Here is a 22,029-nt window from a genome sequence, read left to right on the forward strand (position 1 = left end):
TTATTTACCTGACTTTTTCATATCTAGAAATCACACGTTTAATTTAAGGCTATCACATTATATATTAAGGTTTTCCAAGACTGTGTGCTTGGAAATGCTTGTTTTGTCTTATTTTAAGTCATCTAAAACCCCTTTGCACGTTTGCTGAGGCCCCCTGGTTAAGAACTGCTTGTCTACGGCTATTTCCTCTGGCTTTCTTAGTTGCGTTGTATAAAATAAAGAAAAATCCAGAAGTTTAACCCTTTGACTGCTTACCTCGCTTTTCTCTGATGGCAGGCTCTCCTCTGTAACCTCCGGGAGAGTCTCAGTCTCTGCCTCAGATTCAGACTGCACATCTTCATGGTCCTCAGGCCCTGATGTCTTCTGAGTAGGGCTGTTTCTGTGGAAGAAAAAGATTCGCATCAACAACCTCCAAGCCAAACATTTATATTCAAACTTCTCTCCAAATACCTGCTAAATTCAGCTAGAAACAAACAAATGCCAGAGTCAGTGTCGTTATGTGTTGTGTTTATTGTCAAACTCACCCTTGAATGGGTTGGGAGTCCAACACCTGACTCTCATAGCTGCCGAGCTCCTTGTCAATTGAAGTCTGTAGGTCCAACAAGTGCTGTTCCACTGCAGCACGGATGGTCCTCTGGATTATACTGCAAATAAACACATTCAAGACACAACTATTTAAAATGGCTTCCCAATGAGGCCGGAACACGCAGTACCCATATTAATCATTGTTTGACCTATTTAACAAGGTCATCCAAGAGGTTTTCACTGCAAGCTCATCTTTCTAACAAATAGCCCTCCGTCCTGAGCACCACAGATTCTTGTGTCTGAAAATAGACACGTTTTGAGCTTACTAAGACTTTTAGTATTATAACAGCCAAGTCTCTAATGTCTAATGTGTCCTGTATTGAGGCACTGGCTATGTTGAATTCACATGTTTTGTGTGGAACAATAGACCCCCAAGCATGCCTTCCTAACCAACCTCCACATGCCCATCTGGGCCAGAAGGCTTGTTGGGTCACACCGCCTCTGCCTGCTCCATATTTCCAACAGTAAATCATTAGAGGAAGGCATTGTTTGTGCTCCGCACCGAAGTGCCGTCGCGGTCTCTGTTTAGATCTGCTTGCTAATGCTTCAGAATTTCAGGACCAGATGCACTAGCTTTGCCTGTAGATGTTCGGTTACAGATACTTTAATGCATTTTCTGCTCCGAGGCCATTTAGAAATTAGATAATATTCTTCCTGCTGCCATAATTTGCTGCTAGTACTCAAGGCTTCAATTGAAAAGCCATTCGCCAGTAGGAAACTAGAAGCAATTGAATGTAATTTATTCATCGTTCTTAATGTGATGGTGGGTTTAGTTTTATTATGAACACAATTAGTGGAATGTCAGCAATGGATAATTTGGCAGAATTCCACTTTCAATTCTATTTTTCTGAATGCCAAAGTCACAAAGCAAATCGGTCTCTTTGACGGCAAGACAAAGCATCCCTTAGTTATCTGCTTTGAAGATCATAATTACATTGGTTCAGCTTCATTTGGCCTTCTGTCCACTTAAAAGGTCTGTTTCTTGCGCATGTGTCCCTTTGAGTTGACAAATCTGATTTAGACCAGAGGATAATTGCATATAGACCAAATTAATGTCAGCAAAATTAACTTCAAATAGACAATGAAATTGGACCTATTGGTCAAAGAAAGGCTTTGTATGCTGTTTATGTCAAGGTTTCATAATAGCATATATATATTTTTTAAGAAAAAAGTAGTAGACACTTACTCAGCAGATCCTGGAAGAATGCTGATGGAAGAAATATGTGAACTGGAAAGAGAAGAAAAGGAAGCAAACATTAGGAGGATATTAACTGTATGATCTTACCTACTCAGGCTCTTTATACAATAACGTGCCATCAGGGAAAAGTAGTATCATTTAGCGTACATTTCCTAAGTCACGTACACTGTAAAAAAAAACATGTTTTTTAATTTCATTTCCTGCAAAGGTCACAGGAAACATCAGGAGGGTCAGGAAGTGGGCATCTGAGAGGAATTGCGGGCAGGGTGACTTAGCAGACCCATAAACAAACTCAGACACGCCAGGAACGCTTGCTTGCATAACACTAGTTGACCACTGCTTGTTAGCACCCGTGTCTGGTTCTGGGGTAGGAACAAATAAGGCCCTGATGGATACAACAGGTGGTTTGCCATAAGTTCTCACAGGCTAGTCCACATCAGCGCACAAACAGAAAGAGGACAAGTGTGAGGTTCAGATCAGCTTTTGAAGTCCTCCATATCATTTGGCGGCAGCTGTGCGGTCTATGGTGTAATGTCTTGACCCCTTGAGCTCTTTAGGCTGCTAGGAAGGCTTGTGTTCAACCAGTCATCCCATGAAAATGGAAAAGCCAGACACCTGACATCATCTAGAAACTACAGTGTATGTAATCCAAGACAGTAAAGTGCTAGAAGGTCACAATATCACATGATTTCCTGATTTCTAGGATGTGTTCACTTAGGTTTATTATAAATTTGTCAGTTGTCAGCAACAAAACTACTTGGCTAAATGAATTCATCCCAGATATCTTAATCTAGATCCATGACACGTGAAAATGACGTAAATAGCACGACCATTGAAAGGAGGAAGTTATGTGAGGACGGAAACTGCTGCTGGGGCAACTAGACTAGAGAAGCACTTTTTGAAAAAATGTCATTGAGTTTTTTTTTTCTAGTCAGCGCTGAAAAGTGCATTGCTCGATATTGCAAGAGAGAACAAAACCAGCCTTATTTAAGAGATATTCAGTATCTTGCCCGCACAGAGCTCCAGAAGCAGTAAGAGAGATCAGTTACAGTAATGCATCCAAATTACTGTGCATTACTCAGTATGAAACACTCTAATAAAGAACCTTCTGTAATGTCTGCCCATTCATTTCCTCTGCTGAAACTAAACTATGGATTTATGACGTAGAAAGTTTGGGTGATACTGAGAGATGTTGCATATTTTATGGTTTAATAACCAATATGATGATTGGTTTAAATGTTGTTTTTTTTAAATATCAATCAAAATCAGGCATCAAAACATTAAAGGGGTCATGAATTGAGAAAGCAACATTTCCTTGAGCTTTTGATATATAAGAGGTCATCTTACTATAATAATATCCTGCAAGTTTCAGAAGTGAAAGCCTCCCTGTTAGTCCAATAAAAGCTTTTATTGACACCAAACCCAGCGAACGACTGATCCTGGAATGTGCCTAGATAGGTGAAACGCCGCCTCCGCAGAAGAAATCAATGCCTACTTCATAATTGCAACATTAGCCCCGCCCAGTGGCGTGTTAGTGAGATGACGAGGATAGAAGAGCAATACAGGACTAAAAATAACATTACCTTTCATAGGATCCTAATGCTAGGAATACAATATTTATTTTCAACAATGTGAATGTCTCAGTTGCACAATGAGTCTGAAATTTTCGCACGTTAAAAAATAAATACGACCTCACGTTGTGTCAATCACGTTTACACACTGCCTCCGAAACTTTCGTCCGTCATAAAAAAATTCGGATCAGGCTCGATTTTCTGCGGTTTTCGCATCCATGGCACGCATTTTGAGAGACGTTTTGACAATTTAGAGCCACCGTACAAGCGAATGCCAAAATCCCGAATGCTATCTGACAAGTTGATCCACGCCGTCTACAGCACAAAGCAGTAGCACATTCAGATGTCAGTCAGATGTTCGTCTATGTGTCAGTAAATCAAACCAGTGACTAAATGGCTAACTTCACGTTGTTTCTCTTAGTAGGATGAAAATAATCTGTTATTTAAACAGTGATTAAATTATATATAGAAAGCGATCAAAGAACGCTCCCTTTACAATCGCTGGAGCTGTCAATCAAACAGCGCGAGTTTATGAGTGACTTAATTCTGAACTTGCGCCAAAACTCCCGTTTTATTCAACTAATCTCTTAGTTACATCATGTTTGCACTGTTAGTTATGATGAAAGCATTCGTTAGTATGCAGAAATTGAGTTGATCACTGCTTTCATGCACTCAACAACATGTTTGTGATGTATATTCATCACTGCACATCTAAATACAACGCCATAGATCTAAACGTAATGCTTTTCAAGTTAAACTTGAGAGTAGTAAAAACTTGCTAAAAGTTTTCGAGAGAGTAATACGTAGCTATTTTATATGTAAAGATGTCAGCCAATCACAGCAGTGGACGTTTACATTGAAGTCTCACAGCAGACACGCCCCTTAAAACAGAGCGTTCAAATAAGAGGGCTAAAATCAGGGTAGGAAAAATGCCTTTTATTTCTAAATTATTTTCTATGTAAAAAGCATACTAACATTTTAAGTGCACCCCATGAAACATTATAAAACAATAAACAACAGTTCATGACCCCTTTAAACATTCAGGAGAGATATGGCTTAAACCTACATTGTCACCAATATATTAGTGTTTCAAAAATCAAAATCCCTGTTGTGAAATGCACATTTAAAAAAAATTTTGTTTTCATAAACTTTGTCCAATGTCACTCTTTACACATTAACATGCGTTTTATTTCCGGATAGTATCTGGATTTTCCAATGGGTTTCCAGTGTGACTGAACAGAGGTCCGATTGCACTTAGTCACGCAAAAAGGAACTCGACACATTTCATGTCTTCTTTGGAAACAGAAAGAAAGAAAGAAAAAAAAAAAAAAAAACCACCAGGGCTGAAGTGTGAATAATAAAGGAGCCAAAAATAAAGAGCTAAAAGTAATATGCTGTTTCACCATGAGATTAGCTGAGGCTTTAAGACGATTACATACAGACGACTTACTCTGACTCGGCACTTTATCTTATCAGCGGCATGCGTGCACACACACACACACACACACACACACACACACAGAGAGAGAGAGAGCAGTCCTTCCCTCGCACAAATAAATGCTGCATCATGCAGTGATTCATCAGTTTTACGAGTCTACTTATCGTTTTCACCAAACAATCATATTTCAACTCAGCAGTGTTACATAAGTTATTAGGGCATTCTGTCATGCGATCTGAGATCTGAGTCTTATCTGAGTGTCACACGCAGCCTTGGTCGAAAAACCAATAAACAACAGTCCATCAGGAACAAATCAATCCCCTTCAAGAGTTTCACCCTGAACGACAGCCTTTCCCACAACATCCACAGCTCTTTTTCCACTGAATCACTAGATTCATTACCTGTGGAGAAGGACTTGACAAGCCATGACTTCGGTTCGGTTCTCGTTGAGGAGCCGTTTTGGTTGTTTACGTTGGGCGTATGGTTATCCTGATTGGGCACTTTGCGGTGCTAAAGTCTGGGTGAGCAGGTCAAAGAGCAAACACAGGCTGCCGGCGCTCATTCTGTGGAGTCCTGTATGTGCTGTCTGCCTGTGTGTGGGACTCAGCACTCTGCTAAGAAGTGCTGCAGTGAAAGTGTTAGACCCTCGCTTAAATACACGGCCGTCTGACGCAGTCTTGTCGCTACTGCTCTGGGCCAATCGCCTCTTCACACACACACAGACAGACACAGACAGAGCACTCCCTCCCCCCAACTCAAAGTCAAGCCTACACACTCAAACACCTGTTAGATTTTTATATAACTCTGTCACTGTCCAAACTTCAGACAGTCTTCACCGCTTACTGCACTGCCGTTAGGAGACTCACTGTCTGATGAAATTACATGTAAACACATGAATACAAACATGGATGCCATCCTAAATACATAGCTCAGCCAAAAATTCTGTCATCATGTCATTCAAAACCTATTGGTTCTTCTGTGCTGCTTACTAGCAACATAAGTTTTGGTATGTTTGTCACACAAACATTGTTGGTTATGACATGGAGAAGGGCATGAAAAACCGTGTCCCACTGAATAATGATGCACTGAAATTTCATATTAAAATATTTTGAGCACATGACACGGTTAAGCTACGACAGGTAAACGTGTCAACCGTCAACTGTCATTTTGATTATCTGAGATCTTTGCAGTATTTAGTTGATGCGTGAACAAAACTTCGCTAAACATTATTTGTAGCGCGCTTCCCAACCAATAATCGCAATAAGTTTTGAGTTTTTATATTCTGTCAATTTTATAACAATATTCAGACAATAAATGTCATTTTGATGCTCTTTAATGTGGTGTGCCAGATCTCTGTAACCATATATACTTATATTGATAAAAAGTTAATATAAAAACTTCCTTATGTGCAATTTAAATGTTTAAATTAGGGATGTCAAAATTATCGCTTTCAGTTTAACGCGTTAAAAATATTTAATGCAATTAACGGAGCATCCGTTTTTCCGTCATCATTTTTCATAAAACCATTCAAGCGCCACAAGACAAACGAGAACGCTCTGTCTGTGAATGTCGTGTCATGTGTCGCGCTTGAACAAACAATAACACACATAATTATGCCAAAATGCCCGTTTTGTCAAGTATCCTCATAAGAGCTGTCTTAAATTAGTTAAAAAACATCTTAAAGAGTTGTGCGAAAATGAGATGCGCGTCAGATCCGCGTCATGATCGGCAGCGGACGGTCTTAAAGTGACAGCAGCCTAACAAACCAGTTGCTGTGATGTCTGTCCTTAATGTTAATCAAAGAACAAAGGTAACAGAGAAACTTTTAGCTTTAATAAGGATTAATCTATATTTCATTTATAATTTATGCAGTGAAGAATGTAAAGTGTTTGATAACTTTATTCAGTTTATGTATATTTCCTACCTGTTAGACATCAGGTAAGGCCACAGGTAAATATGACACTTATTATAATGGGTTTATGTGAAGATTGTTTTAAGTTCACTTAAATTGAGAGTTGTTATTTTTTAAAAGCCTAATAAATGTTAAAATTGATAGCTTTCAGTTATACTGTAATGTTGAATGTCTATAATTAATGTTTTTAAAAAAAAATTCATAGAGACATCAGTACCAGTATTAATATCAGTGATACCGGCCTTCATTCAGTTGTTTCTACATTAATTTAGAGAGTATGAAATTATTACAATATAAAAATATTAAAAACTCCAATGTTTTTAAATCACGCTTCATAAATGTGTGATAAATAATTTTTTTTATTTCATTGTTGATTAGTAAATGAACCTTATTTCCAGTTTTGTTATTTCAGTAAAAACAATTTCTTCTCATCACTACCACTGAAGAGTAAACGATGACAGAATCGTAATTTTTGGGTGAGCTATCCCTTTAAGAAGTACACTCTGTCAACTAACAGACCGCTCAGAGTCTGGTCTCCGCCGGCTGGAGTACGTATCACACTTCCTGGTGTTCTAAAGATGAGCAAGTGTATCAATTAGCAGGAAACAAAATAAGAAGCCACTTCAAGAACCAATGCAATGACCCAGTTGTCTTCCCCAATTAAATTTTAATGAGATGAGAACGAGAAACCCCTTTAAACATGAGAGACACTGAGAATGGCAGAGTAATACAGACGTTGTGCTCATCGCAAGTACTTTAATAGATTGATCACAGGGAGTATCAAATTTCCTAGCGTGTTATGCTCGACATACTCAGGTGGTAGGATGTCGAAAGAAAGGTGAAACCCGATAAATGTGGAGGGATGCCTGAGGTAGCACTTAAAAAGAGGAGTGGAAATGATTTATTGTGCTTTCCATGTAACGGCTGTGCATATAGCCCATGTTGAGTCAACACTGCACTTGTTTTGATGGCTCAGTACAAGAGTGCATGAGAAAATTAGGAGACTTGATACAGAGGGGAGACTCTTAAATCAGCTGACAGAGATCTGACTAGGAGGTCCTAGCATCTCCAATGCCACAATATACCACAGCCCTCAAAGTCTGGTGTGCCACAGTGAATAAAGATCTAAGCTTGAAACCAAAGGGTTGCATGTTTGAATCCCACAAAGGCCAACAGGCGCTAACCACTAGAGCATGTCTCCGGAAATTTCATATTTATTTAAAAGCCCCAATAAAACAATTATTATTTCCTTTAGAAAATAAAGTTTGGGCTGATCGTTATTAAATTGCCAACAACCTAATCACTAACTTTTAGGGGTAATTAGCATATAGATAGTCTCAACGCTAAAGGCTGGAATAGACTACATGGCTTTTGCCTAGATTTTTTTCTCCTGATTTGCAGTCTGGAGGAGTTGATGCTAATTGCCATCAGTCAGAGCCAGTCTGCAGATTTTGGAAAGCTGTAGTTGAAAGATTTCACAGAAAATCCCATAGTGTATGATGTAGGGCTGCACGAAATATCGTTTTAGCATCGATATCGCGACGTGCGCACGCAAGATATTCACATCGCAGGATGTGTTGATGTCAAGTAGGGATTGTAGTTGATCTGTACGGACAAGGCATCCAAACCCACGTGATTCTAGGATTAATTGCGAAGTTTAACCATCACAGAGCAAAAGTTTATCGTTTGCATGTGTTTTAGGTCCTGTCAGTTTAAACTTTCAAGCAATTTTAAACCATTTGAGCGCAAAAAGTTGCAAAAGAGAACTCAATTTGGAGCTCGCAAACACCAAATTCAGTTATTTTTCGCCTCTATTTGTGCTTGAACGGACACATACAGGCAAAATTATATCAAAATGCCCATCTCTGCGAGTATCCTGATCAACACAGTGGCTTATGGCTTACGTGTACGTAAATAAATTGAGAAAGACTACAGATGCATATCATTATATTGGATCTGTGCATTAGCTCTTAAAGTGACAGCAGCCTAATATTCCTGCTGCTGTCTGTCATTAATGTTAATCAAACAACTAAATACAAAGAGAAAATTACTTTTGTAGCTTTAACAAAGATTAATTATATTTAATTTAAATACAGTGAAGCCTATGCAGTGTTATTTTATGCAATTTCTGTACCTGAATATTGTTACTTACTCAAAGAAAAAGCACATTTATTTCATTTGTATCTTTGTTCAATTGTGTTTATCTATGCTTGTAATTTGTTTATTTTCTAAGCAGATTCACTCCCCTACAAAATCACCCCAATTATTCTAGAATAATAAATTATTTCCAAATAGAGCTATTCATCTGGAGCAATTGTTTTCATATTGTAATATATATCGCGGAAAAACAAAATATCGCAATGTCAGTTTTTTGCAGAGCAAAGACTTTTTTTTTTTAAGTTTCAGACTATGAAGGTACCCAGTCGGAGGACTTCAAACATGTTTGATATTTTGAGCCGATTTTAGATCTGTCTCATGTTTAGGACATCCTGGATTACGCACTTTTCCTGCAGCAGCTTACTCTGTGTCCTTCATTATTTTGCATTTGCAAAATCAAAGTATTTCGATATAAACGTATTGTCATGTGCAGCTCTGTATTCATTTGGTACACGTCTGCGAACCCGAAAGACCCATAGCCTAAAATTTCGGTATGAAATAAGGGGCCTGAAAGTAGTCACTGACTCTTCCACCTACAGCTGGCCGACGTTGTGTCGAAAAATGTTCACACGTTCCAAAGCTTGAACAACATGTCTCAAGAACACCAATCTACTGCTGCCTATTTTAGAGCTGTGTGAAAAGTATTTTCCATAGCTGGTGAAGGATACATTGCAGCGCTTATATTTAGCTGAATGTTCGACACCCTTTCAGATTCCACTGGGGCACAATGGGGGCAAGTATAATCACTGCAGGACCCCAACGAAAACAAGTTCTCAAGACACCACCAAAGACCCTTTTTCCTCATTTTATCATCTTTAAACACGTATGACTGCCGGTTAAATTGTTTTGGCTCCAAGTATATGAGACCATATCTCCACTGATAATTTGATAAAATTATATGATGATTTCATCAAATTATACAGCAATAAAGCAATTTTACAAAACATGATAACTATATAATTGGAAACTCAAAACACAGCTTGGAAAGTATTTATAGCATAGTTCAAAGTAAATTGCATTCTCCGAAGTTAATCATTGATTATTTGCTATCCTGACACAGCAAAAATGCCACCTGAGTTCCTCGTAACATATCATAAAAGCCATAAAATGCTATTTGCAACTGCTGCGAATGACAGGCCATTAGAGATAACATCACAGCATCAAAAAATAACAATGCTCCTGTATGCCTCTGTCGTGACATGGCTCAGGTCCTTAAGGGGGTTTACGATGTGAAAGCCTTCTTGGCCTTATATGGGGACGTGACATACTTTTTTAAAGGTCCAATTATATTGGCACTGAAGGTTTTTACAATACATGTCCATTTTTCCTCTGTCTTACGACCATTTCAATGAAGTGTGTAGTTTTGCTGCTGCCTTTTCTTTAAAGGGGTCCTTGATTATGATTTTACTTTAAGTTAGTGTTGCTTTAGTTAGTGTAATGTTGCTGTTTGAGCATAAACAACATCTGCAAAGTTACGACGCTCAAAGTTGAAAGCAAATGGAGATATTTTCTGTTACAGAAATTCCTTTATAAGGACTACAACAAATGGCTGGTAGGGACTACAATGAGCTTCTTCCTGGGTTGGTGACATCACAAACCCTAAAATTTACATAACCCTGCCCCCGAGAACATGCAACAAAGGGGGTGAGGCCATGTTGGGCTGCTTTAGAGAAGAGGAAGAGTTGTTGTAGTAGAGTGTTGTTACCATGCCGTCATTTTACGCCGGACTGCTTCACAAACGAGGGTCAATTCAACACTGGATTTGCACAAAAGATTAACATGACGGCACATGCTAGTCGTTGAGTTGAATCAACTCCACAGCAACTACATAAATTTATCCACTAACCATTCAGAAACGTCCAGTTTCATTCTAAAAGTTGTAACTTCTTCCTGAGTCTCTCCATCAGTGTCCGACTCCAGCCTTACATTGTTCAAACCGAACACCATTACGGACAATCCTCATTTTGGCTGCGTGAGATTCTCCAGCTTTGTTAAATCTGTTAAAGCTCCGCCCTCTTCTGGAAAGGGGGCTGGGAGCAGCAGCTCATTTGCATTAAAAAGGGACACACAAAAATGGCGTGTTTTTGCTCACAGCCAAATAGGGGCAAATTTGACAAGCTATAATACATTTACATTTAGTCATTTAGCAGACGCTTTTCTCCAAAGCGACTTACAAATGAGAATAGTAGAAGCAATCAAATCAGCATGAGTACAACAGTATGTAAGTGCTGTGTCATGTCACAGTTTCATCAATAAAGTGCTCGTAGCAAGGTTGTTGTTTTTTTTAATAAATATATACGCAAATAGATGTAGAAAAAATAGAAAATCGAGAAAAGAAAAGTAAAATATAAATTAAAAGTGCTATATTACTGGGTCAAGTGTTGACGAAAAAGATATGTCTTTAGCAGTTTTTTGAAAATAGCTAAAGACTCGGCTGCTCGGATAGAGCGTGGTAGGTCATTCCACCAACCAGGAACAGATCAAGAGAAAGTCCGTGAGAGTGATTTTGTGCCCCTTTGGGATGGCACCACAAGACGCCGTTCACTTGCAGAACGCAAGCTTCTGGAGGGCGCATAAGTCTGAAGTAGTGGGTTTAGGTATAGTGGTCTTTGTGGGGTATTTTTTTTGAGCTGAAACTTCACAAACACATTCTGGGGAATGTGGTAATGAGGTAATTATATTACGTCTTGTAAAAGGGGCATTATAAAACAGCACATAGACAATAAAATACAAAATAAGTATTCAATAAAATAATCATAGCAGGCCTAATCGTGCCCTTTATGCATGGTGATTTGGAAGGAAAACCGATGTGCAAATAGTTTCATATATTTGCTTCAACTAGTGGAAAGAATTCCTGGTAAAAATGTCCAAAATAGAAAATGTTTATGTGCTCATATTAATTAGCAGCTTTGCCCTGCCCATTTCCCCACTGATCATAGTGTTTGCTTGCATCTGACTTGGCATTAACTGCAGCAGCTGCCATCCAAAGCTGCTCATGCAGAGACTAAACACTTCAAAGTGGGTAGGATTAGCAAAGTGTACCCAAGATATTATTCTAGTAGACAGACAGGATGTCTGGAGCTTTGCCTCGCACAGAAGATGGTCTGAACTTGTTTTGGTGGGGTATACGGTTTATGCAACATAAATGCACACAATAGCATTGTTTCAAAACCTATCAAGCTGCCTACCAAGACGGCATTTTAAGGCATCACACATGCAACCTGGCACAAAGGCTGTTTCAAAAGGTAGTCAGTAATATTATGCTGCTTTCTAAGACCTCATCTTGGCCAAATTCTAAGGCAGCAGGGAATGTATTTTTCATAAAAAAAAGTCAGTAAGACTTTTTTCCCCTTTTTTGAAAGAAATTAATACTTTTCAACAAGGATGCATTAAATTGATCAAAAATGACAAAAATACTTTTACATTGTTTTACATTTTCATTCATTCTTTCATTATGAATTCTGTTCTTTTGAACTTTGTTAATCAAAGAAATCCTAAAAATGTATCAACGTTTACACAAAAATGTTCAGCATCACAAATGTTTATAGCATTGATAATCATAAATGTTTCTTGAGCACCAAATCAACATATTATGATTTCTTCCTTTTTAAGTATTGATCTAGTAAATATATATATATATATATATTATATATATATAAAAAAAAAAGAAAAAAAAAAAGGACTGTATTCACCCCATATTTAGGTATGTATTTTTTTAAGCTTATTTTGTTACCTTAGAAACATGTCAAATGTCAAAACCATAAATCAATTATGACTAAAGGTTCTTGTTTTATTATGGTGCATGTTGATGCCTATGAGTATTTCATATCATTCGCTTCTAAAGAACCTTAGAAGGGAGCGGTCAAGGAAAAAAAAAACAATCACAGCAGCTGAGTCAAAACAAAATCAAACATTTCTTGCATTCCTTCCACAAATTGCAAATCTTTGTCTCGCTTCAGCAATGTCAAGGATTTCTCAACTGCGCAAGTTGTTTTGACACATGCCAAGTCTCTTGGCCGTCTGTTTATTAGGATTAAAGGTTAAAGCATTTAATCACCTTAAACAAGAAGCGACTGAGCCAAACACCGTTACCTTATTATCAATGATTTGAGTTACGAATGTTTCACATTCAAATATGGAGAATTCCTTGTATTTGTAAACATACTCCGCAATAAAACTTATTCTGACATTCTATCCATTTAGTCTTAAACGAAAACATCTATCCAATTTAGCTTGTGTCAGACAGAAACAAGCTACCAATCCATTTTGTGTTACCTTACCAGACATCTCTTGGCAGACTGCCTAATGTCTCATGGCAAGAGTTACAGGTTAATGACAGCCATTAATTATACTCTCCACACCCTTACATACTATGTTTAAAATCTAGAGCATGTCTATAAAAACAGCTACACATAAAAAAGATGCCAGGCGCATTGACTTGATATGGCTCTGAAGTACTAGCTTTATAACATGACATCAAGGTATAAGGCCGTCTGACATTTAGGGCACTGGAATTTGAAGTCGCCCATTGAAAGTCTGCAAAGAAACAAAGGCCAAGAGAGATCAAGGCTCAGACGGCTGATAGGTCAGTTACAGGTCTCAACGCAGCGGGCTGATGGAGATCACAGAAGCTTTGACAGAGAGGAGACAGCAGATCAGCCACACACATAGATAAAGGGTTGAGGAAGATACAAGCTATTCATAATTTAAAGCAGTTCAGCTACAGTCAAGCTACTCTTTAGGGAAAGTAACTAGCTGATGAACAACCTACAAACAAAAAGTAGCTAAATACACTGAAGGGGAAAATATCTATTTAAATATAACCATCTGAAGATGCAATTTATGAATTTAACTAGAGCCACATTTTTATGGCACATAAACATTGTTCAATCATTTAAAACTCCCATTTATGGTAGATAATTAAACAGATAAATTCATAGTAAATACGACTAGAAATACTGGAAAACAGCCTAGTAATTAATATAATTCAGTGTAAATATTTTAATAATACGTAAATATTAATCAGTGAATTATTTGCTCATGGGAAATGTATAAACTATCGGTTTCACTAGAATGAAAGTGAAAGTGACATGTGACCATACTCAGAATTTTAACCCATCCAAGTTAGAGCACACACATTAGGTGTAGTGAGTAGTGAACACAAACCACTGAACACACCCCCGAAGCAGTGGGCATCCATTTAGCTGTGGCGCCCGGGGAGTGATTGGGGGTTAGGTGCCTTGCTCAAGGGCACCTCAGTCATTTATATTAAATACTCATATTAAATTTCACAGGGAGATGCCTGAGAGGGACCACAGCACAGACTGGACAGATCCCAGGTGAAAGAGTTTCTAAAACTGAGCTTGCACTTACCTGGAGGAGGGGCCGACGTGGGCATGATTAGGGGACAGGGAGGAGGGACCATCCTCTCCGTCCCGCGGGAGCTCCTCGCACGCTTCCAACTTCTCTTCCTCCAGGAGCTCAGTGATCTGTAGGGGTGAGAGAGGGGGAAATTTGAATACCGTAGGCCTGTTGCCACTAATTCAGCAGCATTTATTTCTAATTCATCATAAGTATTACATTTCATGTCAACATCTCATGCTCCTGCGAGATGCAGGCATTATGCAATGCCCCACAACCTATGCTGATTATCTGTAGTACGCCTAATTTACACGCCTGCATATGAGATCACACACATGCTGTGGGTGCAACGGGTGACACGACATCACACATACATTGGTGATTATCACAGGATGTTATGTAATGCTGTCATGTAAATTTAAAACACTAATTTTATAAAAAAAAAAAAAATTTTTTTTTTGCCACACTGTAAATTAGGGTCCAATTCTCACTATTAACTACGACTTTTGCCTCAATGAACCCCTAATTACTGCTTATTAATAGTTAATAAGGTAGTTGTTAAGTTTAGGTATTGGGTGGGATTAAGGGATGTAGAATATGGTCATGCAAAATAATATATGATTTATAAGTACTTATAAACAGCCTAATTAATAGTGAGAATTGGACCCTAGACTTAAGTGTTATGTAACAAGCTAAAATCTAATATGAGAATGAATTCATCCGGTGCATTACTGCACCCGAAATAACTTATTTATGTCATATGACCACATCCCCTTATATTTTTGTATCTGAGTGCTTGTTTGTAATTCTAGTGTGGTTTTCCTGAAGACATAAGAGAGTATATAACGCAAGAGTCTTAAGGTATATATGAAAAACAGGTTTTGATTTAAATTAAAAAAAAAAAAAAAAAAAAAAAAAAAGTGGCAACAGTCAGCTAGAGGAATTCAAACCATGGCACATGTTGTTCAGCACTACACATCCATGTGTAAATCTACCCAACAGACAAACTTTGGCACTAGCACATGATCAAATGCACTCTGCATCTGCTGCAGTATCGCTGCCATGTTGCCATAGCAACCATTTCCCTCTACATCTGATTGGCCGAGCGGGGCTGCTGTTCAGTGGCCATGCAGATATGAGTCATATGCAGTGTGCAGAATGGCTGCCGAGGGCTCGGAGGATGACTGTATTTTCACACATCTCTATATGCCTACAGCCACTGTTCCCTCTCGATTGTCTTTTGGACAAGCCCAAGACTTTGAAATTTTATTGAAATAAAGACTTTTACACTACGTTTCTCCAGTTATACTGTATATCTTAGGGGTGTGAATCTTTAGGGACCACACCTTTTGATTTGATCTGCTTTCAATTTAGAAAATGCAAATTTTACTCATTGAGGTGCCTCTGTGTGAAGATCCAGCATGAATTCGTGGACTGATGTACAATAGTTTTTTAAAAAGACTCAATGTCTCAACAGGCACAAAAGCATTAATCATGTTAATTGAGGTGTTATAATAAAATCAGCAATGCAAAACGTGACAGATGAAAAGGACTCCTGTGTTGTTTGTATCAGTCTTGCAGTGGAAAGACTAGGCAAATCTAAAAAATACTGAGCGACTCAAATGGTCCCTGCTGAACACAGTCTTCATTAGTATCTTCTCCTGTCAAAACCAGGGCTCCAGACTAACATTTGAGAGCAGTGGCACCGGTTTTTTTTTTTTTTTTTTTTCTAAAAATCATACAGGTAATTTAATCATATTATTATTGTTTTGCATTAATAAGTGCAGCTACTAATAATATTACATGGTTTATTCATTGGAAATTTGACAGTAAAGCACTGAGCTTGAATTGAGATGCAGATAAAATTAACTTATTAACAGTAACATGCAAAAACATTTTCATAGGGAAAAATGTAAATATTCTACTCTTATTAAATGTACCATACTGAACTGATCGACAGCTTCAGTGATTATAAAAGGAGCGCTCTTTACTTGCTTTCTGTGTAATTCAGTCACAATTTGAAAAAGTTTTTGTTTTCCATGAGACTTTTCCTACTTCTCCATATACTAAGAAGTCAATAAGTGTTAATGTCTTTTTTTTTGTTTGCCTAGAAGTGTTAATTTTCCTTCATCTTTAACCTTTTAGTTTTACAAATCATCACATTCAAAATAACATTAAAATTGGATAATATTTAGAGCTTTTAAGTGCTGGAAAAAGTGTGAAGTCCTTGAAAAGTGCTTGAATTTCACTCTCAAAAGTTTGCATGAACCCTGAAATTAATAATGTAAAAGCATTCAAGTATTTCTGCCACAATACCATGTTTTCTGTAAGCGTTACTACATTAAATCCATGGTGATTTTTGGACTGGAGAGCACTAGTTTGTTCGTGGCACAGTGTTTCTCCTGGTTTCCAGCATCAGCGTTATTTGATCTGATATCTGTGGTCTAAAGAAGAGAATTCTGCACTGAATTTGAATGCTTCCCACTAAATCTTGCAGCGATGTTATTTATTTTGTGGCGAATTCAAATGCTTTCTCGCTGGATGTCCCAGCGGTGTGAATAAGCAGTGTCACATGATCGGCGCACAATGAGCGCTGTGCTGTCTATTATTGCTCAGTGCTGATAAACGGTCTGCGCTGCACAGCTCAAATGAGTAGCAATGTTTCGTTTCACTTTCATTTAATTTGCCATTTGACGTTTCTCATAATATTAAACAGAAATGGCATCTCTTATCAGTTTTGCAATGTGGTGGCTGCACCAGTGCCACTTCTAACAAAATTTAGTTACACTAGCAGAAAAAAAGGTTGCAAAACGCAACCATTCAGTCGCAGTCTGGAGCCCTGAAAACACAACTATGTTGTCTTAAGTATGTATGCTGCGGCCAGGGCGGGGGAAACATCCTCATGGGTTCATCCATGATGTTTTAATACCTCCAAGAAGCTGAAGCATGCAGAAACTCAGCCTTTGTTTGGCCTCAGATGCTTTGTTAATGTGCGGTCTTCATATTACACAACAACATCTGCATACAAAAACCAACAGCAGAGAGCTGACTGAGACTCTAATTAAAGGCGCTCTTCATTAATTAGTAAAAAATGCTGTCAAGCGCACACACAAACCAAATAGGAAAAACAACCCACATGAATGGAGAAAACATCTCACAGCCTCTGAGGATCAGAAAAACAGGCTCAGCAACTGGGTGGATGTGTTGCACACACAGTGACCTGCTTTATTTTTGGGTCTGTCCACAACATGTCCGAACACTTCTGGGCAGAAACAGTAGTTTGAAGAACAAAAGGCCAGTCACCAGAGTTTGAATGATAAAACACATAACAACCAGTGTTGCAAGTGAGATTAGAGCATGGTCAATCACTAGTCATATATGGTCATAAGTCGTTCTCCTCCTCATATGATACATCTCTTATTAATACGCAGTCATCAAAATTACTTAATCTTAGGCGCATAACCAACTTATGTAACAAACCCTGCTAAGCCCAAGTGCTTTAATCAAACCTAATGCACGCCAGCCTTGACAAGCGCCAAACATTTACACAAATCAGCGCCGTCTACTCTCAGTGAGCCATGAGTGAGACATGTGATCAGAGAGTGGGAGCCTCTCAAGTGAGACACCCTTAGAAATAAATCAGTGATTTATGCCCATATTCATTTCAGCATATGCCAGCTCCTTGAGCACTGGCCTGAATCCAGATAGGTCACCCAGGATCTTCCCCCTGCTGCTCAAATTTGTTTTCTGCCCCCTCTGTTTCTTATGCTTCCCAAGCTGTCTTTTACAGTAAGGAGGACCTTCTCAGCAGTGGGATGTCTGAAACGTCTAGTACCTCCAAGCATGTCTGGAGAGGAACTCACTGAAGCACATAAGATCTTCTGTTTCAACCTGATCTATGCTTCAAGGGAGCCTGTGGCTCAGCTACAAGGAGACTAGAGCTCTCAATGATCTTACCAAGTAGGGGTGTAAATAAAAATCTAACCATACCGTTCACGGTTCAGCACATACTTGCACTGCGATTCATCTTAAATCTGATGACGCATAAGCATTTATAATACGGTTTGTTGAAAATAACAACATGTAAAATAGACAGTTCAGCTAATGTATGTTTCTGTTGATGGATACGCATTCATCTAAGCCTTGCCAATTTAAACATTCAAGCACAAGGCGCAATAGAGAACTCTGTGCACTCTTCTGAAGCGCGCACGTAGGCGGAAATACCGCAGTAGGGTCATATCCATCTCATTTTCTCCTCCAACTTCAAAATCATCCGACATTGTTGTTTTACCTTTTTTTGTAAAGGCAGTTTGACTTAGTCTTTGCACGTTCACTTTGTAAACACTTGCTCGGTACTTCCAGCTACATCAAGCGTGACCTTTCCAACATGATTACGTAATGCGTGGCGCATCGCAGAGCTAGTGCAAGATGAGCATTTGTGGTTAACAAGTAAATGACTGATGGTTTCGCTAGATAAGACCCTTATTCCTTGTCTGGGATCGTGTAGAGCCCTTTGAAGCTGCAATAAAATTGACATTTGGACCTTCAACCCGTTGGTAGCCTTTGAAGTTCACTATATGGAGAAAAATCCTGCAATGTTTTCCTCAAAAACCTTAATTTCTTTTCGACTGACGAAAGAAAGACAAACATCTTGGATGACATGGGGGTGAGTAAATTATCAGGAAATTGTAATTCTGAAGTGAACTAATCCTTTAAGTGAATATAAACAATCGAGAAAGACAACGCATGTGCGTCAGTATATTGGATCCGTGCGTTATGTCTTAAAGTGACAGCAGCCTAATATTCCTGCTGTCTGTGTTTAATCAAACAACAAAAGACAGGGAAATCACTCACTGCTCTTGACTGAATAGCTTTTGTAAACTTCAATAAAAATTAATCTTTATTTAATTCATACCATGAAGATAATATGCAGTGTTATTTTATATTTGATTATTTTATTCATTTTCTGTACCTGAAAACTACTGTTAGATACCTAAATAACCTAAAAAGCACTGTTTATTTTATTTGCATCTTTGCTCTATTGTATTTATTTGCGCTGTGGCTTGTAGTTTGATCATTTGTTCTTATTTTCTTTATTTTTATTTGACAATAGTCCTTTTTTTCCCTGAACATAGCACATACAGAACCGTACTGAAACTGTGACCCTAAAACCGTGATGAAAACCGAACCATGAGTAATTTGAACCATTACACCCTAGAGAGTATTTTAAGTCATCACTGTTATGAAAATCTGGTCCAGAACATTGGTGCTAATGGTGCATTCATATTTACTGTTGTTCAGCAAATTTTCATTGGTAAAATCTAGGAATTTCAATAGGAATTCAAGCTATCTGGACTTTCATTTTCAAGTCGGTCACACAAATTCGCTGTGTTGTTGTTTGAAAATGACTTCTGTGTGAGCTGGACCTCATTTAAAATGCACTATTTTACAAAATATTTGTGAATACTCCGTTTTGGCCTAAAAAAAATAAAAAATAAAAAATGACATCCCTGCAGCACTCAATTAGAATCAGTTATGAGCTATACTGTATCTATGTAAAGCATTTCAAATCAGTTCAATAATGGTTAGGATGTTGCCTTAAAGGCAGCTGCCTATGTAGAGATTAGACAGCTAGGCAGCTCACCAGGTTGTCTTTTAGATTAACCTGGGAAGTCTGTGTAATTCTGCTTGTTATGAAAATGAGACATCCCTACAGACCAGCACAGGTGCCGGTACCAAACTTACATCACTCAGTTATGTAACTGTAGTTAGTTATATAACTGTAGTTAGTATTGTCTTCTACAAAAGGGTTGTTTCCTTTTTTTCCTGACAGTTGCAAGCAAGCATGAAGGAGAAATCTCATGGAAAGAATTTCAGTCCTATTTCCTGTGTATATGAAGAAAGCAGATATGTAGTCTTGTGAGGTCAGAAATCTTGAGGTCCTTAAAAAGGATGTAGAGTGTCACACAAATGAGATTTAAAACAATCTGCACTTTCAAAGAAAACAAATCACTAGGGCTGAAAATCCTCTATTTCAATTTGCCCGTGTCGAGTAACCAGGAAAAAAACGGAAGTGGTGCATTCCAAGGATGAGAATCCATGAACCGCATTATTAGACTGTTTTCTGAAGCTGCACGATGTATTAAAACAAAGTGCTATTGTGAATTCACAAAGACTGTGACTCAATTAAATATATTAAACCCACAGGGCATATATATAAATGCACTGTTATGTGCTTTATTTAGATGCGTGTACGTTACATGTGTCTCACAGCGGCTCCGTTCATGGTAAATGATGCTCCACATGAACTGTTTTCATTTACATGCGTGGAGCATCTCAAACTCCATCTCTGCATATTCTGTGAGTTTGGGTTGCTTATAACGTTCGTCTGGGAACGCAATGTGCACCATTTCATCAGATTTGCAAGGTAAATCATTTATAAACCTACGCCAACACAGGAGAATACATCAATCAATATCTTTCTAAATATGCAAACTATTCGTCGTGAATACTTGCTTTTGAAACTTTATTTGAACCAAATGCCTCATTGTTATTATATATGTATTTTAAGTCATTTTAAAGGCTGTTGTTTGCTTAGGTTTATTTTTATTACCACAAAAAACGTTATGTGAAAATAATCTACCGATTACTCAATTACCAAAATAATCGTTAGTGACAGCCCTACAAATCACAGTCGTTCCTTTGGTGTAAGGGAACCTGAAGTCTGTAAACACACTCACAGACATACTGAACGGAGGAGACACGCCTTTGGATGACTTTCAGTGTATTACATAACACTGCAGGCATAATAACCCTCTAACCCTGCTCCTCTTTTTTCCTGTGATACACATCTGCCTGTGTAAAGCTGTGTAAAAGCGCTGCCTCCACCTGAAACCGGGGCGGATGGCACACAGTTTACATGCTTTAAACAAACGCAAAGCATAAGTATATAATCGTCTTTCAAAACTCAAATCACAATATCGCATTTGCAAGGTTTGGCCAAGTATTTCATGAGGAACAAAGCTAATACCGACTTACACTAATCCCATTGATCTAGAACACAAATATTGCCCCCAAAGCGGCATTTATAATGTGGCACGCTGATCAAGAAATATGAGGCTGATGACTGAAATTTCAACACATATTGATCCAATCATCAATATTTTTCTAAGAGACCCTTTTTTTCATTTTACAAAGCACAATTAGTGAAATGTCAGCAATTATGGGTATATTTTGTCATCACTCTCAAAAATCGTTGTGATATTGTAATATTGGCAAAGAATAAACACCAATAGGTCCAGTATAACACACACCACACTTTATCAAATACTAGCTCCAGATAATTATTAGCATCTGCCATTTGTTTGCACTTTTTAGGGTTTGGTTTAAGTTAAAGGGTTAGTTCACCCAAAAATGAAAGTTCTGTCATTAATTATGTTCATGTCGGGTGGATTATGTTCATGTCGTTCCACACCCGTAAGACCTTTGTTCATCTTCAGATCACAAATTAAGATATTTTTGATGAAATCCGATGGCTCAGTGAGGCCTCCATTGACAGCAAGATAATTAACACTTTCAATGCTCAGAAAGGTACTAAAGACATATTTAAAACAGTTCATGCGACTACAGTGATTCAACCTTATGAAGCGATGAGAATACTTTTTGTGCACCAAAAAAACGAAATAACGTCTTTATTCAACAATACCTAGTGATGGGCGATTTCAAAACACTGCTTCATGAAGCTTCGAAGCTTTACAAATCTTTTGTTTCGAATCAGTGGTTCGGAATATGAAAGTCACGTTATTTC

At 38.1% G+C, this 22,029-nt stretch overlaps 1 protein-coding gene across 4 annotated transcripts in view; it reads right to left on the reverse strand.

Annotated features, from left to right (window-relative positions):
• The window catches only part of fam13b (family with sequence similarity 13 member B), a 54,939-nt gene that overhangs the window by 16,168 nt on the left and 16,742 nt on the right, over nt 1-22,029 (reverse strand). For all 4 annotated transcript variants that reach the window (XM_051859579.1, XM_051859580.1, XM_051859581.1 and 1 more), the window contains 4 exons: nt 14,235-14,350; nt 1,772-1,813; nt 525-644; nt 256-379 (listed from right to left, as the gene is read on the reverse strand). In XM_051859579.1, coding sequence (XP_051715539.1) covers nt 256-379; nt 525-644; nt 1,772-1,813; nt 14,235-14,350 — 402 coding nt within the window. The remainder of the gene's footprint in view (nt 1-255; nt 380-524; nt 645-1,771; nt 1,814-14,234; nt 14,351-22,029) is intronic.

Source organism: Ctenopharyngodon idella, chromosome 14 (assembly GCF_019924925.1).
Source record: "Ctenopharyngodon idella isolate HZGC_01 chromosome 14, HZGC01, whole genome shotgun sequence".
Taxonomy (NCBI): Eukaryota; Metazoa; Chordata; class Actinopteri; order Cypriniformes; family Xenocyprididae; genus Ctenopharyngodon; species Ctenopharyngodon idella.